We start from the raw sequence: 26,892 nt of genomic DNA on the forward strand, positions 1-26,892 counted from the left end.
TCTACCTCTCTGTCTCTCTATGTGTCTCTCTCTGCCTCTGTGTCTCTGTGCTTCTCTGTCTCAGTCCCCCTGTGTCTCTATCTCTGCGTCTCCCTGTCTCTCTGTTTCTCTCTGTCTCTGTGTTTCTCTGTCAGTCTCTCTGCGCGTCTCTGTCTCTCACCGGCCACTTGAAGGTGAAGTTGATCCTGAGCGGAGGTTGGTTGTCCGGCACAGTGAACGAGTTTGTTCCCAGCAGCGGGGTCAGCACATTGCCGTAAGTACACGGCTCCGGGGTGACCACCTTCTGGAAATGCTTCAGACACACCCGAAAGAAGGTTAGGCACTCAGGTACACAGCGGTGCCCAGCAGCTAACAGAGCCCCGGAGTTCTCAAACTGTTCGATCCTCAACTCGAATGTACCGCTAGCAGAAACCTTTCAAAAACATAGACACCGAGTGAGAGAGAGAGAGAGAGAGAAAACACAGATAAGCACCGGGAACACACAGAGAGAGAGAGAGAGGGGTGTGGGGATGGGTGATGCTGAGGAGGGGGAGAGTGTGGGGGTTATGGGGGGATGGTGATAGAGAGAGAGGATGATGGTAAAGAGAGGGTCACGATAGAGAGAGGGGGTCATGGTGCAGAGAGAGAAGGTGATGGTGGAGAGAGGGTGACGGTGGAGAGAGGGGGGTGATAGTGGTGAGAGGGTCATGGTGAAGGTGGGGAGGTCTGCTTGACGTGAAAGAAGGAGGAAGGGAAATGGAAGATAGAGAGCGATGTAGAGACAGCTAGAAAGATAGCGAGAGAGCTAGACAGCACGTTTGAGATAAAATCAGAGGGAATATGTATATATACAGTGCGCTGGGGAGAGAAAGCGGCTTAGAGTGAAATAAAGGTGAAGAGAACGATTTAGAGTGTGTGTGAGAGAGAATGGAAATAAATGTAAGGTAAGGCAGAGAAAGAGAGAAATCAGTATAGAGAGAGAAATATGGAAATGAAAAAGGAGAGAGAAATTGGAGAGATTTTTATACAGAAAGATGGGGGGAGAGTGTTAAGCTGGGAGGGAGCTGAGGGAGAGAGAGGAGGCAGAGTGAGCTCTCAGGAAGTGGGGGGTGGGGGGGGGAGGGGGTTAAATGGGGGGGGGGGGGGTAAGTGGCGGAGTTACCTGGGGAACTAACAGCAGGAAGAGCGCGGTGCCAATGCTGGGAAAGGTTGCCATCGCCGGCCGTAACACTGTCCCAAAGCCGCTCTGCTCCTGCCGCTTGTGCCCGGCTCCCAGCGACAGGTTCCCAAAGAAACGGGGGAAACAAATCCGAGGAAACGGGGCTCCTTTCTGCCCCCAAAAATAATCCCCGCCGGTGGAGCGAGAAACCAGGTGTCAATCCGGTGTCCGAGTGCTGCTTCAGTAGGTTCCCCTCCACTCGGGGCTCCGGGACCGGGCACTGGGCTCGGTTCCTCTCTGGTTTATGTGGCTGTGTGTACAGTATATGTGTGTGTGTGTGTGTTCCTGTCTCTCTGACACTTCTGTGCGCCTGCACAGCTCGGACTCCGTTTAAATAGAGAGGCTCAATTAGCTAAGCTGTCAATCAAAGCGAGAGGAGCATCTCCGGCTGCATGGATTAAGTAGCCTGCCGCTCACTGCCTCGCTTCTTACTCTTGTTTCTACTCTCACACTTACGTTTTCACTCACTCCCTTTCCTTTATCAACTCTTCATCGACTGCCTACACCCCCCGAATCACTCACAGCTCCAGTGCCTGGTTCTCCCTGTGGCCAGAACTATCCATTTTTAAAAACAATCATTCCCCATTCACCTTTAGAGAATAAAACTACCTGCTACCTGCTAACTCTAGTAAGGTCACTAAGACCTTCCCCATGCTCAGAATGTCATTCATTAATGATAATACCAAGTTCAGAGAGAGTTTTGTTTTAAACCACCAACACAATAGTCTCCCCACAAGAGTTTAGCTCATTCTAAGAGATCTTAATTTAGCCAATTGATCTTATTTTAAAAAATATCCTCAGATTAAGATGAGAGTAGGTGGGATTTGAACCCCAGCTCCTATCACTTTATCACAACAGTTCAACCATGGGGCTACATTTCGATACTTATAGAGTCATAGAGATGTACAGCACAGAAAAAGACCCTTCGGTCCACCTTGTCCATGCTGACCAGACATTCTAACCTAATCTAGTGCCATTTGCCAGCACTTGGCCCATATCTCTCCAAACCTTTCCTATTCATATACCTATCCAGATGACTTTTAAATGTTGTAATTGTACCAGCCTTCACCCACTTCCTCTGGCAGCTCATTCCATACACACACCACCCTCTGTGTGAAAACGTTGTCCCTTAGGTCTTTTTTATATCTTTCCCCTCTCATCCTAAACCTATGCCCTCTAGTTCTGGACTCCCCCACCCCAGTGAAAAGAGTTTGTCTATTTATCCTATCCATGCCCCTCATGATTTTATAAACCTCTATAAGGTCACCCCTCAGCCCCCAATAGTCCAGCGAAAACAGCCCCAGCCTATTCAGCCTCTCCCTATAGCTCAAATCCTCCAACCCTGACAACATCCTTGTAAATCTTTTCTGAACCCTTTCAAGTTTCACAACATCCTTCCGATAGGAGGCAGACCAGAACTGCACGCAGTATTCTGGTGAAATAATGCACAATTGCTCAGATTTCTTTTGCCTCTTGGAGTATTTGTGAACCTCCCCCAAATTGCCACCCCACATACACACACACATGCAAGCACACACGTCCACACACATCTCTGAATCCCAACCTACCTCAGTGTCTGACACCAGGTTTATTTCTGTCTGTGCAGTGGAGTTCGGATTCTGAAGTTGGGTGAAGATGCACACTACGCTTAGCTGCCCCCCCCCCCCCCACCCCCCACGCCCTCGGGTGGGTTGTGACCTTGTCACTGACAGTTCCACTGGGAATGGTTGGCATTGGAGAGGATGCTGGGTATTTACTCTGAGGCATTAAGGACACCATTTGCTCTTGCACTGACTTCAGAGCCATGTGTGTCTCCTTCACCTCATCAGAACATGAGAAACAGGAGCAGGAGTAGGCCAATTGGCCCCTCAAGCCCATTCCAGCATTCAATAAGGTCAAGGCTGATCTGATGGCTTCCTTGACGCCACTTTCCCGACTGACCCTCCACCCCAGCTCCAACCCCATAACCTTTGGCTCCCTTGTAAGATCAAAAACCTGTCTATTGATCAGCCACATTTAAACATAAATAGAAGGCCAACAGAGCAGGTCAGAAGCTAAGAATACTGCAGCGAGTAACTCAACTCCTGACTCCCAAAAGCCTGTTCACCATCTACAAGGTACAAGTCAGGAGTGTGATGGAGTATTCCCCACTTACTTGGATGGGTGCAACTCCAACGACACTCAAGAAACTTGATACCAACCAGGACAAAGTAGCTCTCTCGATTAGCATTACAGCCACAAGCATCCACTCCCTCCCCTACTGATGCTCAGTAGCAGCAGTGTGTACCATCTACAAGCCGCACTGTAGAAATTCACCAAAGATCCTTAGAAAGCACCATCCAAACCCATGACCACTTCCATCTAAAAGCTCAAGGGCAGCAGATACATGAGAACACCATCACATGCAGATTGCCCTCCAAGCGACTCACCATCCTAAATTGGAAATATACTGCTGTTCCTTCACTGCAGCTGGGTCAAAATCCTGGAATTCCCTCCCTAAGGGCATTGTGGGTCAACCTACAGATCAAAACTGATTTCGGTACTCTAGGTATGATCTCAGCAATGTGCCATACTTTCCTACATTTATACTCCATCTACAAAGTATAAATACCTCCCTATTTCTCCCTCTTTTTATTTTTGACAGAAGGTCAGTTCGATTTGAAATGTCAGCTCTTTTCTCTCCTTACAGATGCTGCCAGACCTGCTGGGATTTTCCAGCATTTTCTCTTTTGGTTTATACTCCAGCTTGCTTGTTAAAAAAACATTCTATTTGAGTTACTAATTACTTGCTGTTCCTGTATGTTAACGTTGTGTGATTCACATACCCAGATGCTCTCTGCAGTCTTTCTTCATTTAAGTTGCATTCTGATTTTATACATTTTCTGCTAAAGTGGACTAGATGACTTTTTTCCACATTATACAGCGTCTGCCACATTTTTGCTCACTCAGTCTCTCTCCCTGCTATCCCTCTGTGTTCTCCCCACAGCTTGTTTTCCTACATCTCTTTGTATTGTCAGCACATCTGTCTACAATATACTCTGCTCCCTCATCCAAGTCATTAATACAGATTGTAAAGCACTCCAGCACTGTCACATTCTGCTGGTTACTGTTTGCCAACATGTAAATGCGCTATTCAATCCCAATTCTCTGATTCCAGTCAGTTAACCTGCTATCTGTCCTGATGATATACCACCTCCAATGCCATCATCTGTAATAACCCTTAACGTGGCACCTTATCGGATAGCTTTTAAATATGCTACATAGTGTAAGGTGAAGGGAGATTCCCTTTTCAATGGTGATGGGGAGATTAATATAGATAGTAAGGGTCAGTCCATCCATTTTGATGCATTTGTCAGTTCACAGTCCTGTTAGATATCACAGTTCCTGGTCCCTGCATCATTGTTGGATGCAATAACAGAATGATAGGATTGATAAGATGCAGAAAGATGGCAATTCAGCCCATCATATCTCTGAATAATCACATCATTGTGCTATTCTCCTGCCTTTTCCCATACCGTTGCATATTGTTACTGTGCAAGCAAACATCCAATGACCTCTTGAATGTCTCAATTGAACCTGCCTCCATCACATTTTCAGATGGTGCATTCCAGACCCTCACTGTGTGAAGACGTGTTTTCTGATACTATGAGATGAACAGATCAATACACACAATTTGCCATCTTCAGTCAGGGAGCTGTAGGGAAGGTGATGGCTTTGTGGTGTTATAGCTGGACCGTTACTCCAGAGCCATTTCTATTCTTAGTTCAGACTGGTGTCAAGGAGGGCTGTGTCAATGCCCCAACGCTGTTCTTGATCTACCTCACTGTGACGCTTCATCTCACTGCTGACAAGCTCCCTGCTGGAATGGAGCTAACTTACAGAACCAATGGGAAATTATTCAACCTCTGCCACTTTCAAGCCAAAACCAATGTCACCCCAACCAGTGCCATTGAGCTGCAGCATGTGCATGATGCTCGTGTATTTGCAAACTCAGAGGATGAACTCCAGCAGGTCAGGCAGCATCCAAGGAACAGGAGAATTGACGTTTCGGGCATTAGCCCTTCATCAGGAATCCTGATGAAGGGCTAATGCCCGAAACGTCAATTCTCCTGTTCCTTGGATGCTGCCTGACCTGCTGCGCTTTTCCAGGAACACATTTCCATCTCTGATCTCCAGCATCTGCAGACCTCACTTTCTCCTTATTTGAACTTTAGACTGATTGTTGTAGTGTTGTGCTTAAATAGATTTTCTAGACTGATTGTTGTACTGTGGTGTTTACATAGACTATAGGCTGTTTCTGTAGTATTGAGTTTATATAGATTTTTTGTGATTGCTGCAGTGTGGAGTTTATAAAGACTGTAGACTGATTGGTGTAGTGCAAATAGACTCAATGCACTCGTCTGGTGTTTAAAAAGACTGTCGACCAAATTGCTGTAGTGTTGAGTTTATACAAGCTGAGGACTGCAGGTGTTGGGTGGTGTTTATAGACTGCAGACTGATAGCTGTGCCATGTTTTAAGTAGATGGTAGACTGATGGTTGTTGTGTGGGATTTGAGTGGACTTGTAACCGATAGCTGTAGTGCAGCATTTTACAGAATGCAGACGGATTGCTGTCATATGTGATCTATATAGATTGCAGATTGATTGTTCTGGTGTGGTATTTATATCAACTGCTTGCTGTCATGTGGTTTTTACATAGACTGTAGACTGATTGCTGCAGTGTGATCTTATTTAGGCTGTTTGCTGTAGGGTTGATTGATTGATAGATTTATTGTTGTCACATGTACTGAAATCCAGTGATAAGTGTTGTTTTGTGTACTGTACAGGCAGAATCGTACCATAGAAAAAGCATCAGAGTGAAGAATACAGGGTTACAACCACAGACAAGGTGCAGAGAGAGAGATCAGAACTAACATTTGAGATGTCCATTCAAAAGGCTGATAACAGCAGGGAAGAGGCTGTTCTTGAAACTCTTTGTACGTGTATTCAAATTGTTATATCTTCTGTCTGCTGGAAGAGGTGGGAAGGTTCTTTGATTATGTTAGTTACTTTCTCAAGGCAGCGGGAGGTATAGGTGGAGTCAATGGATGGGAGGCTGGTTTGTGTGATTGGACTGGGTTGTATTCACAACTCTGTAGTTTCTTGGGGTCTTGGGTAAAGCTGTTGTCCATACCAAGCTATGTTGCATCCAGATAGCATGCTCTCTGTGGTGCATCTATAAAAATTGGTAACAGTCTTTGTGAACACACCGAATTTCCTTAGCCTCCTGATAAAGTAGAGGTGTTGTTGTGCTTTATTGACCGGTGTATTGACATGGGGCCCAGAGCGTGCCCTCCACTCTGCTTACTGAAGTCAATGATCAGCTCCTTTGTTTTGCTGATGTTGATGGAGGGATTGTTGTCTTTACACCATGCCGCGATGCACTCAACCACTTTCCTGTACAACGTCTCATCACTGTTTCAAATTCAACCTACAACAATAGTGTCATCAGCAAACCTGTAAATGGAGTTGGGGTGGGATTTGGCCAAACAGTTGTGAGTGTATAAAGAGTATAGTAGGGGCCTGAGTACACAGCCTTATGGGGCATAGGTGTTGAGGACTATGGTGGAGGAGGTGTTGTCACCTACTCTTACTGATTGCAGTCTGTGGGTCAGGAAGTCAAGGATCCAGTTATAGAGTGGGGAGCCAAGACCTAAGTCTCAGAGTTTAGAAGTTAGTTTGTATGGAATTATGTGTTGAAGGCAGAACTGTAGTCAATAAGTAGGAGCCTGATTATCCAGATGATCCAGAGATGAGTGTAGGGCCAGAGAGACGTGGTCTGCTATGAACCTGTTGTGCTGGTAGGCGAACTGCAAAGGATCAAGGCAATCTGGCAGGCTGGAGTTGATGTGAGCCATGACTAACCTCTCAAAGCACTTTGTAGCTATGGAGGTCAGAACCACCAGGTGGTAATCATTCAGGCACACTGCATGATTTTTCTTTGGCACTGGGATGATAGTCTACTTCTTGAAGCAGGTTGGGACTTCAGATTGTATAACGAGAGGTTAAAGGTGTCAGCGAATACTCCCACCTGCTGGTCCACGCATGATCTGAGTACATAGCCAGGATTCCATCCGGCCCAGTTGCTTTCCATGGGTTCACTCTCAAGAAGACCAATCTAATGTCTGTGGTGGTGACCATGGGTACAGGTACTTCTAAGGCTGTTGGGATAGGTGACATCGTTTCACTGACCTTCTGTTCAAAGTGAGCAGAGAATGCATTGAGCTCATTGGTAGGGATGTATTGTTTCCCACGATTTTGTTTGACTTCACTTTGTAGCCCATTATGTTATGTAAGCCTTGCCATAAATGACAAGTGTCCATCTGGTTGGTCTGGGGCTCATGATTAGTTTGGTATTGCTTCTTGGAGTCTCTGATGGCCTTTATGAAGGTCGTACCTGGATTTTCTGTACAGGTCAATGTTGCCTGACTTGCACACCTCAGATGAGGCCTTCAGTAGGGAGTGGATCTCCTGGTTCATCCATGGTTTCTGGTTGGGGAACATTCCGACTAAATAGAGTGTAGACTAATTGCTGTAGTGTGAAGTTTATGGACTGTAGACTGATTGCTGTAGCTTTGTGTTTAAACAGACTCTATGAACTGATTATTATACTAATGTATTTACATGTACTGTAGACTGATAGCTGCAGGGAAGTATTTATATAGACTGTGGACTGACTTCTGCAGTGTGGTGTTTAAGTAGACTGTACACTGACAGCTATAGCGTGGTGTTTAGCTAGACCGTAGACTGATTGCTGTAGCATGTTGTTTATGTAGACTATAGACTGATAGCTGTAATTTAAGGTTTGAATTGACTGTGGATTGATTACTGTAGTATGGAGATTATAGTGGTTATAATTGTTAAAGTGTGAGGTTTATGAAATACCTCTTCTGAGGCCAGCATCCCATCACCAATCACCCTTTGTTTGCAAATCCATAACATTTGCCTCTCACTGAGTCAGGCATTCAGCATCTCAATATCCCTGACATTCATTCTTTTTTTTCGTTTTTTTCTCCATAAAGTGACATTCATCCTTTTATGTCAGCCCAGGTCTCCCTAATTGGACCACATTAACAGCCCCAATCGGGGAACTCATATTCAATGGGGAGCAGCTGGCTGAACTCATTACAGTCACTACATGCCTCCCCCTCTGAGTCCACAGACATACAGTGGTCCAATTCCTTTGAAAGCCACCTGGGGCATTGTAAATGGCTCAGGTTCCACCAACAGGAGGCGTGTAATGAAGGGGAACTCACCTCTTGTGCCAGATGTGCCTTGGTAGAATTTCTCTCCCTCCTTCTGGAGGCAGAAGCATCGAGACAGTTCCTTCTGCCATGTCCACCTCTGATTCAGAAGATTCCACAACGTTCGATGGAGAGGGTGAATCAAAGGGCCTTTAAGTAGGGGACAGGGCAAGTTTTGGTCCGGCATAGTCTGTGAATTTGCAGCTTTCAAATGGTCCATATGCTTATTCAGAACCTACACAAACTTTATGAGTCACTTGGTCCTGACCTATGCTTCTTACCTATACAGGGCCATTTCCATGATTTTTGCACCAAACGTTGACCCTTGTATCAAACTGTCTCTCTCATTTGGCAGACTTTTGTGTCTGACATTGGTGTTCCTGATGCTATCTCATCCTTCTCCCCAGATCCGGGAAGACCAGATTTAACCTGGTGTGGAGTCTTCGACCCATTAGCAACTTTGCTGGAGCTATCCCTGTAATTGCATGTGAGGTGGTCCTATAATAAATAAGATCTGTGACAGCTTAATGTATGGTGTGGCTTTAGGCCAGTTTTCTTCAAGTCAGCCAGTCTTCAAAGTTTGGACTGCTCTTTTTGCCAGGCCATTGGATGGTGGGTGGTATGGAGCTGTCCTTGTATATTTTTGGCCAAGAAAAAATAATGCATTCTTTCCACATAGTGGGCCCATTTCTCTATGGCAGGATCGAATGAGTCAAGCTTCCTGGTCAGAGGCATGATTTAAGGAAATGCTTACCCCCATCCTCAAAATGACTGCTGTGAGCGAATCTATAAAGGATCATGTTTTACTCTCTTTGCCACTGAAATAACTTTTCAGAGGCCAGCATCCCATCACCAATCACCCTTTATTTACAAATGCATAGCATTTCACAATAGCACTGCCTCTAACCGAATCAGGCATTCCAGGGGCTCAGTATCCTGACATTCATCCTTTTATGTCAGTCAGGGCTCCCTGATTGGACCACATTAATAACCCAAATCAGGGAACTCATATTCCATGAGGTCCATCTGTCTGACCTTGTAACAATTACTGACGTTTATATATGTTGCAGGCTGATTATAGTAATGTTAAAGAGACTCTCTGGACTAATTGTTGCAGTGTGATATTTATCTAAACTTCAGGCTATTTCTCTAATGTATAAAGACTGTTTTATTTTATTGCTGTCGTGTGGAGCTTATAGAAACTGTAGACTGATTGCTGTAGCGTCTTGTTTGAATAGGCTGTAGGCTGAATGCTGTAGTGTGGTGTTTTAAAAGACTGTAGATTGATTGCTGATGTGTGGTGTGTTAATAGACTGCAGCATGATTGATGCAGTGTGGTGTTTAAATCGACTGTAGACTGATAGTTGTGGTGTGGTGTTTGTATCAACTGCTTGTTATTGTGTGCAGTTTACATAAATTGTAGACTGAGTGCTATAGTGTGATTTCAGTTAGACTGTTATAGTGTGTGGTTTAAGTAGATTGTAGACTGTTAGCTGTAGTGTGGAGTTTAAATAAACTGTAGACAGCTGATGTGTGGTGTTTTAATAGACTGTAGACTTATTGTTGTCATGTGATTTTTGCACTACATGTTGTAGACTGAGTGTTCTTGTTCTTGGAGTTCATCTAGACTTTGTAGTGTTGGGTTTATGTAGACTGTAGACTGATTCTTGTAGCGTGGTGTTGAAATCAACTGTAGACTGTTGTACAGTAGATTGTTTGCTGTAGTGTGGTGTAGTAGACTGTTACACTGTGGGGTTTATATCAGCTTTAGACTGATTTTGGTAGTGTTGTGCTGATTCTGTAGCATGGGCTTCATGTAAAATGTTTTGATTGCTGTAGTGTGGGTTTATAGAGACTGTAGGCTAATTGTTGCTGTATTATGGCATTTATGCATACATATTATGCCACAATGGTCATTTATATAGACTGCAGACTGATTGTTGTAGTGTGGTATTTAATTGGACAGCAGACTCTTGTTGTTGGGGTTAATATAGACTGCAGACTGGTTGCTATGGTATGGTGTTTATAAAAACTGCAGACTGATTGTTGTACTGTGCTTTGTAAATAAACCTCAGACTGTTGTAGTCAGGTTATATAGGCTGTAGATTGATTTCTATGGTGTGGTGCTTAACTAGGCTCTGTGGACTAGTTGTAGTGTGGTGTTTGTATAGACTGTAGACTGTTGTAGTGTGATGTATTTACAGATTGTAGACTGATTGCTGTAGGAGGGAACTGAGACACATATTTCCCTCCCCTCTTATGTCAGCTTTCCACAAGGTCCATTCTGTCTGGGACATCCTGGTCGACTCCCCCATCTCCCCACACCTCCATGGCACCTTCCCATGCAATTTCTTCAAAAGCACACTTTGCTCTCATTGCCACTGAAATAACTCCACAAAGGCCATTATGTCATCACCAAGTCACTCTTTATTTTGTTACAACACGGGGTAAACCACTCCCTGCTAATTTAAACCAGCAACACAGAAAAGATTTACCTCTGCGAAATTCGAGAGGCAAAGAACTATCCCAAAAGTAAAAATTAACAACTTTTTTTTAAAAGTCTAACAGAGAATATTAACTAACAACTATTTAGAACTCATTTATCTAAACCTATCTGTTTAGATAGGAGTGGCATGGTGGCTCAGTGGTTAGCACTGCTGCCTCACAGCACCAGTTCAATTCCTGCCTCAGGTGACTGTCTGTGTGAAGTTTGCACATTCTTCCTGTGTCTGCGTAGGTTTCCTCCCACAAACCAAAGACGTGCAGGTTAGATGTGAATTGCCCATTGTGTCAAGGGTAAATATAGGGTAGGGGAACGGGTATGGTGGATTATTCTTTGGAGGGTTGGTGTGGACATGTTGGGCCGAAGGGCCTGTTTCCATACTGTTGGGAATCTAATCTGTTACCTTCCCCTCTATAATACTGGTCTGATAAAACCCCTGATTAAGGTTTACTGAAAAATTCCAATTTCAAAACTGACCAGCTGTCAAATCTTCTCTTTGTATCTTCCTATGTAGATTTGCTCTCCAGGTCAGTGTTGATGTTTTTCTCTGTGCAAATGCCTTCTCTCGGCAGGTACCTCTCAGAGTTCTGCCTCATAGCCTACATCTGTTGGTCTTTGGGCAGTTCTCCCTCAACTGTTCAATTTTTTCCTGGTTTTATATCCCAAAGCATTGGATCGTTTCATTGGTGTTAATATTGTCAAAATATTAAATTCAAACTTGATTGGAGTTTGGTATCTTGGGGTATAATTTAAACTGACTGGCTGAATTTGAATTTGTTTTTGTTTCATAGCAACACAGGTACTGTTAGCTGTTCAATCAAATGTTACATTTTAAATTTTCCAATACTTTGTGTACTTCTCTAAGTCCTTGATAGCTTTTCAACTTCCTTAAAGATACAGTTACACCTTCATAACAACTTACATGTGGAAAGTTCTTGACACTGATCCAGCTCTCAGTATGTCGGGATATCTGACACTCCTGGTTGTATCTGTCAGCCAGGGGTCTCTGATTGGACCCGATTAAGAGCCCCAAACAGGGAACCTATATATTCTATGAGGTCCACTTGGCTGACCTCATTACAATCAATACATTTGTCTGGGATATATATGGAATCTGTACTCTGGTGGTTGTAGTGTAGAGTTTATATAGACTGTGGACTGATTGCTATAGTGTGGGTTTTAATTGACTTTTTTTTATTGTTGTAGTATGGTGTTTAAAATGTCTATAGACTGATTGTTGATGTGTAGTGTTTTAATATATTCTGCACAATGTAGTGTGTTTCTACAGACTATAGGCTGATTGTTGTGGTGTTGTGTTTATGTAGACTGTAGGCTGATTGTTTAGTCTGGGGTATAGATAGAATGTTGGCTGATTGCTGTAGTTTCGGGTTTATATAGATTATTGACTATTTCCTGTAGTGTGCGATTTATATAGACCACCGTAAGTTGATTAATTCGTGTGAGGTTTACCTAGACTATAAGCTTGTTGCTGCACAGCTATATAGACTGTAGCTGATTTCAGTCATGTGGTGTTCAAATAGACTGTAGACTGAGTTTTGGAGTCATAGAGTTATACAGCACAGAAATTGACCCTTCAGTCCACTTGTCTATGCTGACCAGATATCCCAAACTGATCCAGTCCTATTTGCCCACATCCTTCCAAACCCTTCCTATTCATGTACTCATGCAGGTGCCTTTTAAAAGCCTCCATCACTTCCTCTGGCAGCTCATTCCATACACGCACCACCCACTCCGTGAATAAGTTGCAGCTTAGGCCCCTATAAAATATTTCCCCTTTCATCTTAAAGCTATGCCCTCTAGTTTTGGACTTTCCAACCCTGCAGAAAAGACCTTGGCTATTCACCTATCCAGGCTCCTCATGATTTTATAAACCTCTCTAAGGTCACCCCTGAACCTCTGACACTCCAGGGAAAAAGAAACCCAGCCTATTCAGCTTCTCCCTATAGCCCAAACCCTCCAATCCTGGAAACATCCTTGTAAATCTTTTCTGCACACTCTCAAGTTTAACAACATCTTTCCTATAACAGGGAGACCAGAATTGAATGCAGTATTCCAAAAGTGACCTCACCAATGTCCTGTACAGCCATAACATAAAATCCCAACTCCTGTACTCAATGCACTGACCAATGAAGGCAAAAGTGCTATACATCACCCTGTCTACCTGCGATTCCACTTTCAAGGAACTATGCACCTGCACTCCTAGGTCTCCTTGTTTGGCAACACCCCCCCCAGGACCCTACCATTAACAGTACAAGTCTTGCCCTAATTTGCCTTACCAAAATGCAACACCTCACATTTATCGAAATTAAACTCCATCTGCCACTCCTCAGCCCGTTGACCCAACTGATCAAAGTTCCGTTTTACTCTGGACAAGCTGCTTCACCAATTTTGATGTCATCTGAAAACGTACAAACCGTACCTCCTTTACCCAAATCATTTATGTAAATTATGAAAAGTGTTGTGTTTAAATAGACTCTGCGGACTGATTGATGTAATGTGCAGTTTATATGGAATGTAGACTGATTGTTACTCCACATATAAATAGGCTGGAGACTGCTGTCATGTGGTGTTCATTATTGACAGGTTTTTGTTTGATGTAGTGTCTCAGTGTCTCTTTTATATGGACTGTAGGCTGATTGCTGTAGTGTGGCGTTTATATCCTCTTTAAGCTGATGGCTTTAGAGTAGTTTCTATAAAGGCTATTGGCTGATTGGTGTAGTATGGAGTTTATATAAAATGTGGGACTTTTGCTGTCATGTGTGCTTTCTGTAAACTGCAGACTGATAGTTGTAGTGAGGTGTTTTCATAGACTGTTGTTTGATTGCTGGTGTGGTGTTCATATTGACTGTTCTTTTGATTGCTGTAGTGTTGTTTTTATATAGAATGTAGACTGTTTGCAATAGGGTCTGGTTTATATAAACTCTGTGGGGTAATTAATATGGTTTACAAAGATTTGAGGCATGCTGCTGTTGTGTACAGTTCATATTGACTCGAGCTGATTTCTGTAGTGTGATATTTAAATAGCCTGTAGACTGTTGTAGTGCGTGTTTATAGCAATTATAGGCTGTCTTTATATCAAACTCTAATTTAATGTGGTAATTTTTTGCTTAAATAGGCTCTGTGGATTGATTGCTATAGTATGTAGATTGCAGGCTGATTCTGTAGTTTAGGGTTTATATACACTTTTTTTTGATTTAATGAGTAGTTCATACTGATTGTGGACTGAGGTATAGTGAGGTTTTTATGTAGATTGTCAGCTGATTGGTGCAGTTCATTTGTAAAGACTGTTTCCTGATCGCTGTAGTATGAAGTTTTACAAAGAATATAGGCTGTTTGCTGTAGTGTGCAGACTGATTGTTGTAGTCAGGTATTTATATAGACTATTGGATGGTTGCTCCAGTATGGGGCTCATGTAAACTGTACAGTGATTGTAATACAATGAGTGTTGTTCTTAAATAGACTCTGTGGACAGATTGTTATAGTGCTTATGTAGACTGTAGGCTGATTCTGTAGTGTGGATTGTATATGGACTGTCTTTCTGATTGCTGAAATGAAGAGCAGATTGGCTGTAGATTGGATTCTGTAGTGCGGTGTTTAAAACGACTGGGGACTGATTGCTGTAATGTGATATTTAACTTCGACTGTAGTCTGAATGCTTTGGTATGGTGTTTAATTAGATGGTAGTGTGAATGCTGTAGCGTGGTGTTAATATAGACTGTAGCCTGAATGCTGTCATGTGATATTTATACAGATTGTAGCCTGAATGCTGTAGTGCAGTGTTTAATTAGACTGTAGCCTGAATACTGTTGCATAGTGTTTAATTAGTCACTGTGGTGTTAAGATACTTTTCTTGCCTTTGCACACCGTGAATCCTGTTCCAAATTCTCCCTCAGTTGTAAACCATTGGCTAACACAATGGTGTTGACAGATCGTCTGACTTTTGTTATTAACTCCCCTGGTGTTTGCCAATTCATTCTTTTTCCCCTTCCCATGTCCTCCCCCTCAAACATGATACCAAGCATCAGCCAAAAACTCCCAGCCATGTCCTCTCATCACTGGCCTGTCAGACTGTCTCTCTTTCTGACTGCTGGGTGGGAAGTGCTGGTGGGTGGCACGGTGGCACAGTGGTTAGCACTGCTGCCTTACAGTGCCAGAGATCCAGGTTCAATTCCTGCCTCAAGCTACTGACTGTGTGGAGTTTGCACATTCTCCCTGTGTCAGTATGAGTTTCCTCCTGGTGCTCCGGTTTCCTCCCACAGTCCAAAAATGTGCAGGTTAGGTGAATTGGCCATGCTAAATTGTGTTAGGTGAAGGGGTAAATGTAGGGGAATGGGTCTGGGTGGGTTGCACTTCGGTGGGTCGGTGTGGACTTGTTGGGCCGAAGGGCTTGTTTCCACACTGTAAGTAATCTAATAAATTTGGTTGGATCTCCACACCCCACGTGTTACTGAGATACCTCTTGTATCTCCACCTCTCCATATATACCTGATGCCTCTGCTGTAACCACTGACACTTTCTCTAGCATCAACGTTTGTTTCTTTGTTTATCCCATTACTCTTGCCTTGTATCATCGCCTTTATCATCTAAACATTTCTGTCTTCCACCTTATTACTGATGTTTTTCTGTCTGTGCTTTTTGACCCTGACCACATTCTGTCCTGAAACATCAGCTTTTACTCTGTCCTCCTCACAGTTTTACAGTATGTGGCTTTTCTGTGGTTATAGACTGTGTTCTTGTTGCTGAATACTTTCAGACCTCATGTGAGATAATTGTGCTCAGTTCCGGGCTTTGTATCTCAGCATAGAGAGTGACTTAGGTGGGTGGGGGTAGAGGGGGCAAGGGAATGTTTGGAAATCTGAAATATATAGCAGAAAATTCTGAAACACTCAGTGGGTCAGACAGCATCTGCGGAGAGAAACTGAGTTAACCTTTCAGGTTGAGGAGACCATAAGGCATAAATAGGCCATTCAGCCATCATTCCTGATGAAGGGCTCTGGCCCGAAACGTAGATTTTCCTGCTCCTAGGATGCTGCCTGACCTACTGTGCTTTTCCACAAAACACTCTCAACTCTGATCATCAGCATCTGCAGACCTCACTGTCTCCTCATTCAGCCCATCAAGAAGGCTCTGCCATTCAATGAGGTCATGGCCAATTTGATTCTCCTCAACTCTGCTTCCCTACCTTTGGGCCTGCTTTTCTTGATGATTAAAAGTCAATCTCAGTGTTGAATATACTTAATGACAGCCCCTGTGTGGTAAAGAATTCCACAGATTCACTACCCTCAGAGAAAAGAAATTCCTCCTCAATTCTGGATGTACTAGAACGTATGAGGGTGGATAAATCTCCTGGTCCTGATCTGATCTATCCAAGAAACCTGCAAGAGGCTACAGAAGAAATTGTGGGGGTCCTGGCTGAGATTTTTGCGTCATCATTAACCATGGGTGAGGTCCTGGAAGACTGGAGGGTGGTGAATGTTGTGTCCTTATTCAAGAAGGGCTGCAAAGAAAATCCTGGGAACTGTGGACCAGCGAACCTAACATCTGTGGTAGGTAAGTTATTTGAGAAGATTCTGAGAGATAAGATATACATGCATTTGGAAAGACATGGTTTGATGAGGAATAGTCAGCATGGCTTTGTGCATGGGAGATCATACCTCACAAATTTGTTCTTTGATGAAATGACCAAGAAAGTTGATGAGGACAGGGCGGTAGACATAGTCTACAGAGGCATCTCGATTATCCGAAGGACACGGGTGGGAAGTATTTTGGTCGGTTAATTGAATGCTGGATAATCGAATGCCGGATAACATAGTTAGCTAATTATTAGGACCTTGTGATCTCGTTTGAAATTCGGTTAATCAGATGCCAGATAATCGAGGTGTATGGATTTCAGTAAGGCCTTTGATAAGGTTCCACATGGTAGGGTATTCTGGAAGGTTAGATCACATGGAATCTGGGGGAGGTGGCAAATTGCATACATAATTGACTTGATGGTAGGAAGCAGAGGGTAATAGTGGAAGGATGCTTATCAGATTGGAGGCCTGTGACTATTGGAGTGCCTCAGGGGTCAGTGCTGGGCCCATTGTCGTTTGTTATCTATATCAATGATTTGGATGACAGTGTAGAAGGCATGATAGTAAGTTTGCAGATGACACGAAAATAGGCAGTGTCGTAGACAGTGAGGAAATTGTAGAACCTTGATCAGCCGGGAAAGGAGGCCAAGAAATAGCAAATGGAGATTAATGTAGATTTGGAGATGCCAGTGTTGGACTGGGGTGTACAAATTTAAAAACCACACAACACCAGGTTATAGTCCAACAGGTTTATTTGGAAGCACTAGCTTTCGGAGCATTGCTCCTTCATCAGGTGGTTGTGGAGTATGAGATTGTAAGGCAGACTCTTACAGACCCACACACTCGCGCAGACCCTCTCCCATACACAAGCTCTCTCACATATACATACACTCAAATATACACTCCCACAGTCGCATGCACACACACACCCTCTCACAGACTTATACACATAGAGACACTCTCTCACAAACACTCATGACCCTTCCCCCTCAACACACAAACCCACATTCACACATACAGGTTTATGGGGTGAATTTGTACTTGTAGAATTACATTTTATTTTGCTCAAAAACTGCATGAATCCATGTAAGATCCTGTAAATCCACTTTTTAGATTAGAATCAGTTTGAACATTGGGGCACAGACAGTCTCACACAGGGCACCTCACACCTTAAATGCATTACCTGGGCCGACATGACACAGTTGTTAAAGTTCACTTGAGAATGTAACTTTAAAAAAGTTCTGCAATTTACATATGAAAGAACTGAAACCAACATGTTCGTTCTAAAAGATGAGAGACTTAACAAACAATCCAGATCTTTTTCAATATATGATTTCAGCTGCATCACACTGTAAACTTTTGCTATAAATTCTGTGTCTTACAATTTTATACTCCACAACCATCTGATGAAGGAGAAGCGCTCTGAAAGCTAGTGCTTCCAAATAAACCTGTTGGACTATAGTAGAGTTTAATATAGATAAGTGTGAGGTCTTGCATTTTGGAAAGTCAATTCAAGGTAGCAGTTTCATGGTGAATGGTGGGGCCTTAAGGAGTGTAGTGGAGCAGAGGGATCTCGGAGTTCAGGTGCATGATTCTCTGAAAGTGGAATTGCAGGTAGACAGGGCAGTGAAGAAAGCTTTTGGCACACTGGCCTTCATCAGTCAAGGCATTGAGTATAGAAGTTGGGACGTTACGTTGCAGTTATACAGGACATTGGAGAGGCCGTAGTTGGAGCATTGTATTCAGTTTCTGCCACGTTGTTATAGGAAGGATGTTATTAAACTGGAAAGAGTGCAGAAGTAATTTACATGGATGTTGCCAGGACTCAATGGTCTGAGTTATAGGGAGAGGTTGGACAAGCTAAGACCTTTTTCTTTAGAGCATAGGAGTCTGAGGGGGGACTTAATAGATCATGAGAGGCATGGATAGGGTGAATGCAGTCAGTCTTTTTTCCCAGGGTTGGGGAATCGAGGACTGGAGAACATCAGTTTAAGATTAGAGGGGAAAGAATAAAAGGGAACCTGAGGGGCAATTTTTATTTCCAGAGGGTAGTATGCAAATGGAATGAGCTGCCCTCGGAAATGGTTGAGGTGGGTATATTAACAACATTTAAAAGATATTTGGACCAATACATGAATAAGAAATGTTGAGAAGGATATGGGCCAAATTCAGGGATAGGGGTTAGCGTGGATGGACCAGTTTGGGCCAAAGGACCTGTCTCTGTGTTGTATGACTCTACGTCTCTGTCTTAAATGTGTGAGATCTTTATTCTGAGATTATGACCTCTGGTCCTAGATTCTGCTCACATTGAATTGCTCAGTATTCCCAGCATTTATTTTTAAAAGTACAACTTCTTCCTTTTTTTATTCCCACCCATGTCGAGTTAGAGAGAATTAGTCAAATGTTAATTCCTTTTTGTATCTGTCCCTTAGCTTTTAGAGACTTGTCCATAGGGATGCTCAAAGCTGTCTTCTGTTTAGACTGGGACTTCTTTCTCTGGAATGTAGGAGGTTGAGGGGTGACCTTATAGAGATTTATAAGATCGTGAGGGGTATTGATAAAGTAAATAGCAGGTGTCTTTTTCTAGTGTGATTTCAGGACTAGAGGGCATATTTTAAGGTGATTGGGGAAATATTTGAAAAAGACATGAGAAGCAATTTTTACTTTATAGAGAGAGTGGTTTATGTGTGAAATGAATATCCAGACAAAATGGTGGATGCAGGTACAGTTACAACACTTAAAAGATATTTGGATAAGTACATGAATAAGAAATGTTTGGAGGGATATTGGCCAAGTGCAGGCAGTTTAGGATTATGGTCAGCATGGACTGGCTGGACTGAAGGGTCTGTTTCTGTGCTATATGACTCAATGACTCTATGTATCCACTAAGTAAATATTCAGATTTGATCTTGTCTGATTGAAAATGGATTTCCCACATTGAGTTTCATCCGCCACACTTCCTCTCACTTACTTAGCTCCTCTGTGGTTTCTCTTATAACCACCAGCTTCAGGCTTATAACAGCTCCCATTAGTGGGAGCTGCAAACTCAAGTGCACTCTGACAACATGTACACTGAAAGATTTGAGTCCCAGTACAGATCCCAGTGAACCAGCTGTTGTATTCTCCGAATTAGACAATATCTGCTTTACCATTACTTCTGCCTTCTACTTCTGAATCAGCTGCAGGCCTTTCCCCAATATTGTCCCCAAAACACTGCACTTCCATTTTCAGTAATAAGTTTCATATGGAAACGTATTAAATTCTCATGATACCCCACATCCTACCATTTTATTCATTCATGCGATACACCTGTTTCTGGCCGGGCCACCATTCATTGCCCATTTCATGTGCCCTTGAGAAGGTGGTGGTGAGTTGCCTTCTTGATCTGCTGCAGATTACATGCTGTAGGTAAACCCACAGATGGAATTCCAGGGTTATGACCCAGTGATACTGAAGGAACGGTGATATATTTTGAAATCAGGATGGTGAGCGGCTTGGGTGGGAACTTGCAAGTGGCGGTGTTCTCATGTATCTGCTGTCCTTGTGCGTCTCGATGGAAGTGGTCGTGGGTTTAGAAAGCTTTGGTGAGTCTCTGCAGTAAATTTTGTAGATGGTACTGTGAAACCTGTATCCCTTTAATCGAGTGCTTTTTAAAATCCTGGACCGAAATAAGAAAAAGCTGTTTTAAAACCAGTGTTTTGAAAGGATTACTGCATGTTTTGAAAACCAAGTCACCTGTATGGACAGACAGCTCAAGTGATAGTGTGGTAGAAGTGGCAAGCATGTTACAAATAACTAATAAATCAGAGAGCTTTGAAAAGTGAATCAGCCATCTTGTGACTCTTGTAAACCTATGGGAGATCTGGGGAAGGATGACTGAAAAACAACAATCTGACCAGCATAAGAATCACAAGGAACACCTTAGCAATCCGGGAATAGGAACCACTGAATAACCTTCCCAATTTTCCACTTTCCCTAACCTATTTGTGTGTGTGTGTGTATGTGTTTTGTGTGTGTGACCGTGTGTATATGTTTGTGTGCGTGTGTTTTTGTGTGTGATATTGTGTGTATGTGTGTGTGTGAATGTGTGAGCGTGTGTGACTGTGTGTGTATTTGTGTCTGTGTGAGACTGTGTGCATGTGTGATTGTGTGTATGCGTGTGTTGGGATAAGGGAGGTTTGTAAGGGGATTAAAGTTTTAGTTTGTAGTGCTATATACCAAAATTTATAACTGTTTATTTGTAGCTCGAGTCTGATTATTTGTAATAAATTGTAATTCTAGTTAAGTGCAGAAACCTGGTGTGCATGCTATTAACCTGGATCCGACACTCAGGTAAAGTGGGGTATTTCAGAAAAATCTTGAATTTTTATGTTGACTCCAGGAATAGTCGGTCTTGATTTCCAACACACTATCAGACTGACTCTCCAATATGAGCTGACCATTCAGAGCTTCCAACCTTCTGATTGAGTGGCCGTTGAAGTAAAAATGGCAGATTAAGTCATGCTGTTGCCTTGGAAGCTGGTTTGAAATCCAATATTGGGGTCCCAAACCTCCTGGTAACATTTAGCCTTTAGGGAATTATGATAGAGTGGTAAAGTGATAGTTAGAGATGCCCTCCAACGCATCTCGTCTACATCCCGCACCTCCGCCCTCAGACCCCATCCCTCCAACCGTAACAAGGACAGAACGCCCCTGGTGCTCACCTTCCACCCTACCAACCTTCGCATAAACCAAATCATCCACCAACATTTCCGCCACCTCCAAACAGACCCCACCACCAGGGATATATTTCCCTCCCTACCCCTTTCCACCTTCCGCAAAGACCGTTCCCTCTGTGACTACTTGGTCAGGTCCACGCCCCCCTACAACCCACCCTCCCATCCTGGCACTTTCCCCTGCCACCGCAGGAACTGTAAAACCTGCGCCCACACCTCCTGCCTCACCTCTATCCAAGGCCCTAAAGGAGCCTTCCACATCCATCAAAGTTTTACTTGCACATCCACTAATATCATTTATTGTATCCGTTGCTCCCGATGCAGTCTCCTCTACATTGGGGAGACTGGGCGCCTCCTAGCAGAGCGCTTTACGGAACATCTCCGGGACACCCGCACCAATCAACCACACCATCCCGTGGCCCAACATTTCAACTCCCCCTCCCATTCTGCCAAAGACATGGAGGTCCTGGGCCTCCTTCACCGCCGCTCCCTCACCACCAGACGCCTGGAGGAAGAATGCCTCATCTTCCGCCTCGGAACACTTCAACCCCAGGGCATCAATGTGGACTTCAATAGTTTCCTCATTTCCCCTTCCTCCACCTCTCCCTAGTTCTAAACTTCCAGCTCAGCACTAACCCCATGACTTGTCTGGATTTGTCCTACCTGCCTATCTCCTTTTCCACCTATCCACTCCACCCTCTCCTCCCTGACCTATCACCTTCATCCCCTCCCCCACTCACCCATTGTACTCTATGCTACTTTCTCCCCACCCCCACCCTCCTCTAGCTTATCTCTCCACGCTTCAGGCTCACTGCCTTTATTCCTGATGAAGGGCTTTTGCCCGAAACATCGATTTCGAAGCTCCTTGGATGCTGCCTGAACTGCTGTGCTCTTCCAGCACCACTAATCCAGCATCTGGTTTCCAGCATCTGCAGTCATTGTTTTTACCTGGTAAAGTGATAGATAGATTAGATAGATGGATAGATAGAAAGACACAGACAGAGATAGACTGACAGAGGTAGAATAAAAATGAGATTAATCAGGAATGCAGTGATTGTTTTCGATTGATCCAAAAATAGATAGAGCAATAGATAAATGGCAGTAGAGAGATATAAGAATAGATAGAGTGATAGATTAGATAAACAGAATAATGGGTGGACAGATAGCTCAAATGATAGAGATGGATGGTAATAGAGAGATATAGATAGAGTGATAGATATAGATAGAAGGTAGAATGATACATGGATAGATAGATTAAGTGTCAGACTAGTAGGGTGTTAGGTAGAGTGATAAATAGGTAGTTAGACTGATTGAACAATAGTTAATAGAATGGAGATAGGTAGGTAGACTAATAAATAGAGATAGCTTAATAGATAGATGAATAGATAGAAATGGATCGATTGATGGATAGTGACAGAGATAGATTGATAGATATAATGGCAGAAGGATAGAATGAAGGATAGAAGGATAGGTGAGGCTCAAGTTTGAATGTAACAAGTGTTCTTAGCATACCCACTCATTGCTGATTCACTGTGTGGCACAATGCGGTCCTGTTGTCTTTTGCTTGGACTGTTCACTACTCCAGGGTCATCTTCAAGTGCAACAGTAAGCCTTGGAGTGGTTTCTAAACAGCAAACTTTCTCCCTGAATCTCATGGTCTCTCCTGCCTTTTCCACCCTTACATAGACTCAGAGACTTCCTCATTGGTAAATTGAAACCATCCATTAATTTGACTCTAACATTTACCTTCCCCACACCAGCCCTGTGTTGCTGGGGTACAAATTCCTCCTGGGGGTAATCGTGCGGACAGGTAATATCACATTGACAGACTGGCAGACTACCATCCACGTTCTATTGAAGCTACTAAAGTGACTATCAGAAGATGGTCATTCAACTGGCAGTCAATGCAACCCACCCTCATTCTGCTCAACTGCCCCTGAAGCTCTTTTGATCTCTTTGTCCCCAGCTCATCAGTCCATGAGCCCCATGTCATGCTCTGTTCGGACAAAACCTCAAATCAAACCTAACTTTCCTTTCTGATTTCTTCTCAACTTGAAAATAGGGCCAGCTGTCCCTCAGTTGGAAGATGATATCTACTCAGAGTCATGGATTTTTGCTGTGATTCTCTTTGTTATTGAACAGGAAGATTTTAAACTACAGATCTTTGGGCACATAGGGCAGGATGTCTATGAGCTAGTGGATCTGGATTTGCTGCTTTTTTGTCCTTCTGTGCTGCTGTTCTGCCTTGTCAAGATACTGTGACTCAAAGTGTGATGCAAGTTGTTGCTATTAGTGGAAAACTCCTCCCAGTGATTAATGGCAAAGCTGATGTGCCTTGAGGAGAAATCTAGAAACTGCCAAACCATGTTTTTTGCCTTTCCCTGGTATGTTGGCCATTGAGAGTTAGAGAAACAGTGCCTGGCAAGGGACACAGTTTTGCCCATTTGGACCCTGTGTCCAGTGCATTGTATTTGACTTCACGGGAGCTTTGCCTGAATGCTTGTGGTGCTGGCTTCAAATAAAATACAAGTGCTTTGTTCAATGTCCTCCCATTGAATCCAGAGGATGTGGAGGAGACATTGCTCGTGGAATGTCTCTTGAATTCTTATATATCACTGATAAGCAGTCCAGGTCTCACTGTAATATAGGCGTGTGCAATACAACTGCTCTGTGCACCAGGACCAGTGTCGGTTTGCAGGCGTGTCTGTTGTCAGACACTCACTACTGTAGTTTGTAGAATGATTTGGAGATGCCGGTGTTGGACTGGGGTGTACAAAGTTAAAAATCACACAACACCAGGTTATAGTCCAACAGGTTTAATTGGAAGCACACTAGCTTTCGGAGGGACGCTCCTTCATCAGGTGATTGTGGAGGGCTCGATCGTAACACAGAATTTATAGCAAAAATTTGCAGTGTGATGTAACTGAAATTATACATTGAAGAATTGATTGTCTGTTAAGCCTCCATACAACCCTGTCACGGTGGACGCTGCAAAACGTGTCAGATTGTGGACATAGATACCACTATTACACGTGGGAACACCTCCCACCGTGTACATGGCAGGTACTCATGTGACTCAGCAAACATTGTCTATCTTATACGTTGCAGGCAAGGATGCCCGGAGGCTTGGTACATTGGGGAAACCGAGCAAAGGCTACGACAACGGATGAATGGGCACCGCACAACAATCAACAGACAGGAGGGTTCCCTCCCAGTTGGGGAACATTTCAATGGTCCAGGACATTCAGCCTCGGACCTTTGGGTGACCATCCTCCAAGGTGGACTTCGGGACAGGCAGCAGAGCAAAGTGGCCGAGCAGAGGCTGATAGCTAAGTTCGGTACCCATATGGAGGGCCTCAACCAGGACCTTGGGTTCATGTCACAATACAGGTGATCACCATTGCACTACACACACACACACAGATATTCCTACACACACACACTCTCACATACACACGGACACAGATACACACAGACGCGCACACAGACACCCACACACAGACACCCACACACACCTTTATAGACACACAGACTCCCACACATGCACCCCCTCACAGACTTAAGACACACTGCACTCACTACACACACACACTTTCTCACACTCACAACCCCCACCCCAGACAGACACACAGGCAGACAAAGACCCACATGCACACATATATTTTGTGTGGTGAATTATTTTGGTACTTTCAGAGTTACATTGCACTTTGCTCAAAAACCACATACATTCATGTAGAACTCTGAGCTCAAAAACTGCATGAATTTATGTAAAACTCTGTTATCTCACTTTTTAGATTGGAATCAATCTAAACATCAGGGCATAGACAGAGAACACAGGGGGCTAACACCTTCAACATATTGTCTAGCTATCACCATTGTTAACAGCTAACCCGAGAATGCAACTTTAAAAAAAAGGGTTTTGTGATTTACACATGAAAGAAGTGAAACTATCACTGTATTCTAACAGATGAAAGGCTTAACAGACAATCAATTCTTCAATGCATAATTTCAGTTACATCACACTGCAAATTTTTGCTATAAATTCTGTGTTACAATCGAGCCCTCCACAATCACCTGATGAAGGAGCGTCGCTCCGAAAGCTAGTGTGCTTCCAATTAAATCTGTTGGACTATAACCTGGTGTTGTGTGATTTTTAACTTTGTAGTTTGTAGAACACAGTGTTGGATCTCCTTGTCTGAGGTGGCCTTTTGAAAGAGGTGCTGACAAGGACTGGGACATGCTCAACATATTCCCAAGTCTCCTTCAACATGCAACATGCAGGAGCTGACCAGATGTGGGTTGCTACAGATTTTGTTTTGGCAACACCTGAGGACAGACCGAGTCTCTTGTACCAGATTGAAGAGAACAAGAGTATATGACAATCCAGCGGACAATGGGATTGCAGTTATGTTGATCATATAGCTTTGTGGAAGTCAGTTTTGATTTAAAAAGGTGAGATGGCTGAGGTGAAAGAGTTTGCTGTTGAGACAATAGTTTATACTCACATTAGAGGACAGTGCATCAAACCAGGGGACGCAGTCTCAGAATAAAGGTTAGATCCTTTATGAGGAGAAATATCTTCACCCCAAGGGTGGTGCGCCTATGGAATTCCCTACCCTGGGGTATGCAGAAGTTCAGTTGGTGAGTATGTTGAAGGCAAATGTCAATAAATTCGTAGATTATGCATAATAACTGAATAATGATATCAAAGAATATTGGGGGGGAGCGGCTTTTGAAGTAGAAAATCAGTCGTGATCTAGTTACACATTGGAGCAGGCTTTAGGGGCTGAATGGCCTATCCTATTCACAGTGCCAGAGAGGCCCAAACCTATAAAATAAAGCTCTCCACAGCACCATGACTAGCTCAACAAGATCAAGAATGCTCTCGAAAAATACTGCAAATGTTTCGACATCTCGAACTGTGCGCTATCTGGTTCAGACTGATCTGCTGCATTGCCAGAGATTTTGTTTTCATTTCAGAATTACAAAACTTTTATTTATGTTTACAATATTTCAATGTTTGGAATAATCAGTGAACCGTCACAGCACGCAATGCCCCTGCTGTTCGTCCTTGTACCCTCTTTCCCGAAAAGACCTCTTCCCCTTCGGGCCCAATCCTCACACTTTGGCCTTTTGTTTGATCCAAATATTTAACCTTTTTATGAGCTCCAATGGATTCTGCTTCCTCCACTGTCGGCATACCCTATGGCATAACAACCCCCTCCCCACACTGTGCAAATCTTAGCAGGACATATACACTTAATGGCAAGGTGCAAGGGAGTGTTGCTGAGAAGGAGATCTTGGAATGCAGGTTCATAGCTCCTTGGAAGTGGAGTCACAGGTAGATAGGAAAGTGAAGAAGGCGTTTGCTATGCTTTCCTTTATTGGTCAGTGTATTGAGTACAGGAGTTGGGAGGTCATGTTGTGGCTGTACAGGACATTGGTTAGGCCACTTTCGGAATATTGCGTACAATTCTGGTCTTCCTATCGGAAGGATGTTGTGAAACTTGAAAGGGTTCAGAAAAGATTTATAAGGAAATTGCCAGTGTTGGAGGATTTGAGCTAAAGGGAGAGGTTGAATAGGCTTGGGCTGTTTTCC

At 43.5% G+C, this 26,892-nt stretch overlaps 1 protein-coding gene and 1 long non-coding RNA gene across 2 annotated transcripts in view; one reads left to right on the forward strand and one right to left on the reverse strand.

Moving 5' to 3' along the window:
- dll4 (delta-like 4 (Drosophila)) overlaps positions 1-1,485 on the reverse strand; it is a 33,988-nt gene extending 32,503 nt beyond the window's left edge. Inside the window, exons 1-2 of the mRNA XM_043698311.2 lie at positions 1,142-1,485; positions 161-412 (exon numbers count right to left, since the gene is read on the reverse strand). Coding sequence (XP_043554246.2) covers positions 161-412; positions 1,142-1,195 — 306 coding nt within the window. The 5' untranslated portion in view covers positions 1,196-1,485. The remainder of the gene's footprint in view (positions 1-160; positions 413-1,141) is intronic.
- On the forward strand, positions 1-25,422 carry LOC148149480 (uncharacterized). Its single transcript, XR_015757994.1, has 3 exons — positions 1-253; positions 24,402-24,683; positions 25,088-25,422. It is a non-coding gene; the product is annotated as an uncharacterized LOC148149480 (long non-coding RNA).
- The last annotated feature ends 1,470 nt before the right edge of the window (positions 25,423-26,892 follow it).

The sequence above is a fragment of the Chiloscyllium plagiosum genome, unplaced genomic scaffold (assembly GCF_037043375.1).
Source record: "Chiloscyllium plagiosum isolate Xiang-an unplaced genomic scaffold, Cpla_swu_hap1 HiC_scaffold_8, whole genome shotgun sequence".
Taxonomy (NCBI): Eukaryota; Metazoa; Chordata; class Chondrichthyes; order Orectolobiformes; family Hemiscylliidae; genus Chiloscyllium; species Chiloscyllium plagiosum.